The following is a 7,939-nucleotide window of genomic DNA, read 5'->3' on the forward strand; positions in this document are numbered from 1 at the left end:
TCAACCATACAACAGTCATAGAGGCTGGAACTGAAGCAGAAAATGGAATTCAACCATCATTATTTTTATTATTTCTGGGATTTCTTGATATGACATCTCAAAATATGTTCTGTGGAAACAACCTAAATGAGGCATGAAGTCATAGCCTCTGTATTGTTTCCAGAATTTGACAAAGATTACCCTTTTTTCAGTTTTATCAATGAATGTGAGCTTTTCATGTGTCTGTACATTTGATTTCTTTCGTATATCAAGATTGTTTTTAATATTTTTATTTCAAAAACATTTCTGTGTGACAACACGTGTTTATGTAAGTTTCATATATCCACTATCAAATTAAATGTTTGTATTTTGTTAAAAATTTTATTTTACCTTGACAGACAAAGCTGTACCTATCTCCTTGGAAAGAATAACAATACATAAAAGTAAATAAATTGCTCTTTTGTAATTTGGGGTTCGCCCGATGATAGCTGGGATAGGCTCCAGCAGACCCCCGCGACCCTTAACAGGAATAAGCGGCGATAGAAGATGAATGAATGAATGTCATTTGGGGGAACTGTCTTCAGTGCATTGGTATCATATCGTGAAAAAGACAGACCAAAAAAAATGCATGGAATTCATGATAAGGTGGCAAAGTCTTTCACTTCTGCATACTGATAAGTGTTGTGGTATCTAATGTCACAAGCGAGGTGTGGGAATCCAGAATAAAAGCAAAAAAATGCCCACTGTCAGTGTCGCATGCCTTGGTTAGAGCTTCAGCTATAGTGCATCTGAAAGGAAATTCCTCATCCAATCAGCACAAGGCATGCATGAGTCACTTCCTGGTGTCTACACCCTTATTTGGCAGGAAGAGGCTGTCCTTATTTGACTAGGGTGGAAAATGGTGGAAAGGAAAGCCAGACGGCTGCAGTAAACAGAGGGATACCATCAGTTTTATCTCTGGTGAGTAAACATTTGCCACCTCTGTGCTTTGTAATCTGTGACCTAAAGGACGTTTAAATGCTTTGTGAAAGCTGAATCAGATAAGAGGATGAAATTATAGGAACAAAAGGGGTGGATTCATGTCTGAGTGACTGGAATCAGGAAATGAGAGTAACCAGCTTGAAAACAAACAGCAATACATATTGAGTTTAAACTGAAGATACCAGATATAAAGCTACTTATTAGGTTATTTCAGTTACTAAAGATGATGGAGTGAAAACCATAACCTGCAACCATTTGTTTTGTTCTGGTCTGTCTTGTATTACTACAAATGAAGACACACCTACTGTTGTCCCTAAGTTATTTTTCCAGCACGACAACATTGAGGTGTGTGATTAATGTCACAACTATGAGAGAGATGGGCAACAATTGGATTTGGGTCTCAGAAATTGGTAGATGGTTGCTACTTTCAGTAAAACAGCTCTTTTGCACATTACTATTAAACAGTATGTCATAATATTATTTCATAATAAATGTACTACTTAAGCTAACAACATTTTTTGGTTTCTTAATCAAAACCACAAATATTCTGTCGTTGCCACTCAGACATAAGGACTTTATTATTTTCTTTACTATGCATCATTCAGAATATATTAATTTTGATCACGGAAAACACAATCAATGAACTGAAAGCTTTGGCTTTAACGGGAACAATGTGTTGATTTATCGTCAGTAGACTGACAAAAAATGTATAATGTTTTCAATGACTGAGTAAGTCGTCGCTTCCAACTTCATAGACCTATTTGTTGCTCTTCTTCTTCTCTGATACAGTTAATTAATGTCATTGAGTTTTAACCAGAACAAAGAAATCAGAGCATATCACCCCAGTTCTTAAGTCTTTACATTGGCTCCCAGTCAGCTACAGAATAGATTTTAAAGTTCTGCTACTGGTTTACAAATCACTGAATGGTTTAGGTCCAGAATACATGAATGACATGTTAGCAATGTATAAACCCAGTCGAGCTCTGAGATCGACTGACTCAGGTCAGATAGTGGAGCACAGAGTTAAAACCAAACACGGTGAAGCAGCATTTAGCTGTTACGCTGCACACAAATGGAACGAACTACCAGCAGAGCTGAAATCAGCCCCAACTGTAAGCACTTTTAAATCCAGGTTAAAAACATTTATTTTTTCATGTGCATATGGCTGAGCCCTTTTAAATCATTTTAAATCGTAATCTTGGATTTACACTGTAAGTCCTCTTAATCGTTTTAATATATGTATATATATAATACACTTTTCTTTTTCTTTTTTTTTCTCTTTTCTTTTTCTTTGTTCTTGCTTTTAACTGTGTGTTCTAATTTGTTCTGTTTTTATGTAAAGCACATTGAGTTGCCTCTTGGTATGAAATGCGCTATATAAATAAAAATGCCTTGCCTTGCCTTTGGGCTACTGCTCGGACAATTCAGTTTTACGATAGCAACATAAGCTTTTTTCCATTTTTTTGTTTTACTGACCAAATTAAAAGAATAACTATGAAAATAAACAACAGATTTATTCATGAAAGAATGAAAATATCATTACTTCCATCCCTAGGTGTTGAAGGTCTGTGTGTTTAAACGTCACATGCCTTCATTGGAACATGTTGTTAGTAAGATGACACCATTTGGTATCACCTTACACAATATGGTGTGTGCACAGCAGCTGGTGATGTGGTGTGTGTGGTCGTCAGTTAGCCTTTAGCTTGGTTTTTGGGATAATGCCAGAGGAGGCAAGAGCACAGTGATTAGGTTTTGAATAAAAGCTCTTATTTACCATGTTAGATCCTGAAGGCACCAAGAGAGTATGGATTTACTATTAATATGCATTATGATGCTTTTTTTCAATCTCTCCAGCCTCATAACTCACCTTGTGTGGTCCTTAACGTGGCAGAAGAAAAGCAACAGTAATGGCTGATGCGGGGCAGATCAAGAAAACTGCAGTCAAAGTGTTGAGCTGCGTGGAGAAGGTCTCCTCCTTTGCCTCCTCCATTGACCCAATTTTTGGTGTTGTCTCCTCCTTGGTCGGGGTGGCTCGCAAGGGCCTGGCGGATGATGAGGCCCACGCTCTTGACAAGGACTTCCAGGCGATCCACAACAAATTAGAGAGCATCTCAGAAAAGAACCAACAATGCCTGAGGAAGATCCGCATCGACGAGGTGAATGAAACTTATGGCAAGTACGAGGAATACATCAAGCATCAGTATGCTGCCTTTGCCACCATGGTGGCACAGGTGAAGAAAGATCCCGACAACCCAGAGCGCCACATGAAAACCTTTGAGAAGGTTTATGAGAGAGACAAGAGTGACATGGGCCTGGATGTCTACTATCGTGGCGTGATGGGGATAAAAACCCTGTTTGGAAAACCTCTGCTGATGGTGTACCTGGACAACTGTGATCGTGACCGTGAAATCATGGAGCATCGCTGTTCACATATCGCTCACTTGTTCCAAATTGGCCTCATTGCCCTCATGGCCTACACAGCTGTTACAGAGGATGACGAAGATGAGGTGCGGGAGAAGTGGGCCACGAGGGTGGAGGAGATCCAGGAGAAAATGCAGGAGGTGCTCAGCCAGTGCAAAGACAAATAGTCTTGAACATGGAGACGCTGAGAGACCGCCAGAGAGATGACATCATCCAGGTTTAGTGGCAACAATCTGTGGACAAAAGAAAAAAATGTATCTTAAAATATAAAACTATGTATAAAACCAAAGCCAAGTTTTCATTTGTGCATTTGAGCTACTCTTGATGTTTGAATTGCAGCCTTTTAGTTATTGTATTGACAATGTATGTTATTTTCAAAGTGACCACTAAATATTAAAGCTGCTTAGTGTCGCAAGTCAATAAATGCTGAAGTTTTATACAATCTATTCAATAAATTGTATAAATTATTGGTTGGTTGAACGCGAACCGTGTCCAATCCATTGACCTGGGATAAGACAAACAATAAGCAGTCTGGTTATTGGTACAACAACAAACTGTTTTTGGTCTTAAACTACTCGTGCACCTCAGTAAATGAAGTTTTGAATGACAACATGAGAAACACTGTGCTCGATTGAAAGTGACACAAAGAGATATTTTTTTGACATAACAAAACGAACAAAACCATCAAGATAACTGTCCAAAAAAGTATTTATAACAAGTCTGCAAACTGTTTAGAAGTCATGCATGTGATGCAGACAACCTCTTACCGTAACTTCACACCAGTAGTCTCCCAACTCCTTAATGGGCTCAAATGGAAGTTTCAGTGCATGTGGCGGCACAACAATCTGCAGCTAAAGAAAGGGTTTATTAAAAAAACGATTTACATTAGCACATTTCATGTAAATATATATGTGAGAAACAGAAAGGAAATTGAGGGTAAAATCAGAAACAAACCCAGTCATACCTTCTTGGCAAACTGTCTACAGACAACTTCTTTTGCAACCTGGAAATCTTCAGTGGGCATTTGCTGAATCTTCAACTGGGAGCGTCGAAGAAGCTCCACTGTCTGCAGGAACACCAGCAAACTTGTTAAACATCTATTGACATTTATTAGTCCATTGTCGCTTTCACCACTTAACAATTATGACTCAAGCACAATTATTAAAAGACCTCAGTGGGTGAGAAATAACCTGAATGCTGTGGGAACACTGACCGCAGCACGTATGCTAGCTTAAAGATAACTTGCGTTGAGTAGAGGGCTGCTCGGCTAAAGCCAATTATCTACCCCTGCTGGACGTTGCAGAAAAGGCCTCCAGCAAAAGTGAAGCTTGAAAACCTTGTTTGAATCATGGGGAACATTTTTGGGAATTTGCTGAAGAGCCTCATAGGAAAGAAGGAGATGAGGATCCTGATGGTGGGGCCTGACGCTGCAGGAAAAACAACGATCCTCTACAAGCTCAAACTGTGAGAAATCGTCACCACAATCCCAACAATTGGCTTTAACGTGGAGACGGTGGAGTACAAGAACATCAGCTTCACTGTGTGGGATGTGGGTGGGCAGGATAAGATCCGTCCCCTCTGAAGACACTACTTTCAAAACACACAGGGTCTGATCTTTGTGGTGGACAGTAATGACAGAGAGCGTGTGAACGAAGCGCGAGAGGAGCTGATGAGGATGCTGGCTGAGGATGAGCTCAGAGATGCAGTGCTCCTCGTGTTTGCCAATAAACAGGACCTACCCAACGCCATGAACGCTGCCGAGATCACAGACAAGCTGGGCTTACACTCTCTGCGTCACCGCAACTGGTACATCCAGGCGACCTGCGCCACCAACAGCGACGGCCTCTACGAGGGCCTCGACTGGCTGGCTAACCAACTCAAGAACAAGAAATAAGGAAAAACTGTCATGTCTTCCATCATGTCTTCCGTTCTTGGGTTTTCATAGTCATGCTTTAGTTTTTTCTGTCTTCACAGTCATGGTTTAGTTTCTTGGGATTCTGTTTATTGTATTTTGTTAAGTTCTTGTTTTTTTCCTAATCATGATTAGTGTTTAGTTTTTCTGTTCTGTTTCCTGTTTTATTTTAAGTTCTGGACTTCCTGTTTTTGTTACTCCATGTCTTTTTTCCTTTTGATTTGGTCATTGGTTTCACCATGTGTTATTTCTTGATTTGCTTCACCTGTGTCTCGTCACCCCTCTGTTCCTCGTGTGTGTGTATATATAGCCCTGCCTTCCCCTTTGTTCCCTGTCGTGTCATACTGTTTGTCAGCCTTGTCCATGTCATAGTTTTTCACGTTGTCCATGTTTCCCATGCCATAGTTTTTCATGTCTTGTTCTGATTTTTTTTTTTTTAGTTTTTTGGTTAGTGATTTGGTTTTTGGATACCCTGCCTCAGCAGCGCTTTTGTTAGCTTTGTCTTTTTGTTAATTAAAAACCCTTTTTTCGCCTGCTCCCGCCTCCAAAGTACTGCATTTGGGTCCAAACCTCCATTCCCCGCTAACCCTTTTTGACAGAATGACACGACCTCTGTCAAAAAGGGTTAGCGGAGAATGGAGGTTTGGACCCAAATGCAGTACTTTGGAGGCAGGAGTAGGCGAAAAAAGGGTTTTTAATAGTGATGGGCAAATGATACTGAGGCTTTGGAGCTTGTGTCGCTCTTCCTGAAGCGGAGTGGTTTGAACCGTGTATCAAAACACCAGCGTCACGTGACCGAAGCACTAAGCGCTTCATTGCTTTGAAATGTTTCGAAGCGTTTCATTGGCTCATAGTGTGTGTCAGTGCGGTTCATTGGCTCGTAGTGTTCATGCGTTGTGAGCCTATGACAGCTTGACAGGTTTGACAGATTTGAGTGGTTTGGTGCCATACAAGCTATAAAACATGCATCATTACTCCTCAAAATGGGGTTGTGAGGAGATTTGGAGAGTGAGAGGAGATTTGGAAAGTGATTGTCATGGCGAGTACAAGCACTAAGCGCCGTTCAAAGGTTTGGGATGCATTTCATGGCCTACATTTTATGTAATAGTATTTTCCCTTTTTAAATGGGTCTCAAATGTATAATTACTTGTAGGTGCGGTGTTTGCTCTGCACATAAGAGTTGTCTTATAGCAACAATACGTCATCAATGCTGAGACACTTGTGTGCCAGGCATGAAGACAATCATGCCCAGCAAAGCCGTGACCCTGTCAACACTGGGATTCTTGACTGCAAGTTAAATATATATGTATATATACTGTAGATGTTGTATATCATGTTTATATAGCAACCTTTCTCCCACACAGTGTCCAGAAAGCAGAAGCTGGATGAGGTCCTGGTGGACATGATAGTTAAAGATGGCCAGCCTTTTTCTATCGTTGAGGATGAAGGGTTCAGAAATTTTATTAAAATCCTTGACCCATCATATGCCATTCCAAGCCGCAAAACTATAAAGGCAATGTTGGAAGCGAGGTACACCACAACCAAGGAGAAGGCCATGGCAGAAATTAAGCAGAGTTCAGCTGTTAGTTTGACTGCTGACATGTGGACATCAGTCAACGTGGATGCCTACCTTGGCGTCACTTGCCATTATGTGTCAGACAGCCAAGAGCTAGCTACTGTGCTTTTAGGTGTGCAGCATTTTCCTCTGACCCACTCAGCAGCTAATATTGCAGAAGCCACTGCAAATTTGATGGCTGAGTGGGGAATCACTGAAAAGGTCTGTTGGATGGTCACAGATGGGGCTTACAATATCGTGGCTAGTGTGAGTCAGTTGAACATTAAACACACGCAAAATAGTCGGACACTTCAAGTCCAGCACAAAAGCAAAAGAGAAGTCGTCTACAATTCAAGACAATATGGGCATGGCACAAAAAAAGGTCATCCAAGAGGTGGAAACGAGATGGAACAGCACTTGCGCCATGCTTCATAGGCTTTATGAGCAGAGAGAACCATTAGGGGCAGCCTTGGCGACACTTAGCACTGATATTGTACCTTTTACTGCTGATGAATATGCAGCAATAAACCAATGCCTCACAGTTTTAAGGCCATTCTATCAGGCAACTGTGGAGCTGTCTGAGGAAAGGAGAGTGTCAGGGTCAAAGGCCATTCCTATTGCGAAAATCTTGAGACGCGTCATTTCAGCTGAATGTGCCCAAATGGCTCCTTGTGTTGGTGCCACACTTGCCAATCACTTAAAGAATAATTTGTGTGAAAAATTCTGCGGTTTGGAAAAGGTGACCTCCCCATCTGTTGCCACCATCTTGGATCCACGGTTCAAACAGGCTGGCTTTGGTGGTCCAAGCAATGCTCAGGTTGCTATTGAAAGACTGACACGAGAGTGTGCCAGCCTTATCGACGGGTCGACCGAAGTAGTGCCACTTGAGACTGCAACAGCATCTACCAGTGCCAGTGAGGAGAACTACAACTTGTGGGTTTTGCTGGACAACTATGTTGAGTCTCAGCACCGCACCAGCAGTGCATCTGCCAGTGCTACAGTGGAGATCCAGAGGTATGCATGTTGATTACTGCTGAAACATCAGTTATTTTATTCAGCCATTCATTGTCTTTCTGTCTGTGTCATAGATA

The 7,939-nt window shown here is 41.3% G+C and overlaps 1 protein-coding gene and 1 pseudogene across 2 annotated transcripts; both read left to right on the forward strand.

Annotated features, from left to right (window-relative positions):
• Positions 1 to 499: 499 nt before the first annotated feature.
• On the forward strand, positions 500 to 4,121 carry rpz2 (rapunzel 2). The gene is made up of 2 exons (XM_084563146.1): positions 500 to 939; positions 2,815 to 4,121. Exon 2 carries the CDS (start codon positions 2,868 to 2,870, stop codon positions 3,546 to 3,548), a length of 681 nt encoding a protein of 226 aa, XP_084419272.1. The 5' UTR covers positions 500 to 939; positions 2,815 to 2,867; the 3' UTR covers positions 3,549 to 4,121.
• Positions 4,122 to 4,152: 31 nt separating this feature from the next.
• LOC311501377 (ADP-ribosylation factor 3-like) lies at positions 4,153 to 5,758 on the forward strand (annotated as a pseudogene). The gene has a single exon. The product of its transcript is annotated as an ADP-ribosylation factor 3-like (transcript).
• Positions 5,759 to 7,939: the final 2,181 nt, after the last annotated feature.

The sequence above is a fragment of the Chelon labrosus genome (assembly GCF_963514085.1).
Source record: "Chelon labrosus genome assembly, chromosome: 16".
Classification (NCBI taxonomy): Eukaryota; Metazoa; Chordata; class Actinopteri; order Mugiliformes; family Mugilidae; genus Chelon; species Chelon labrosus.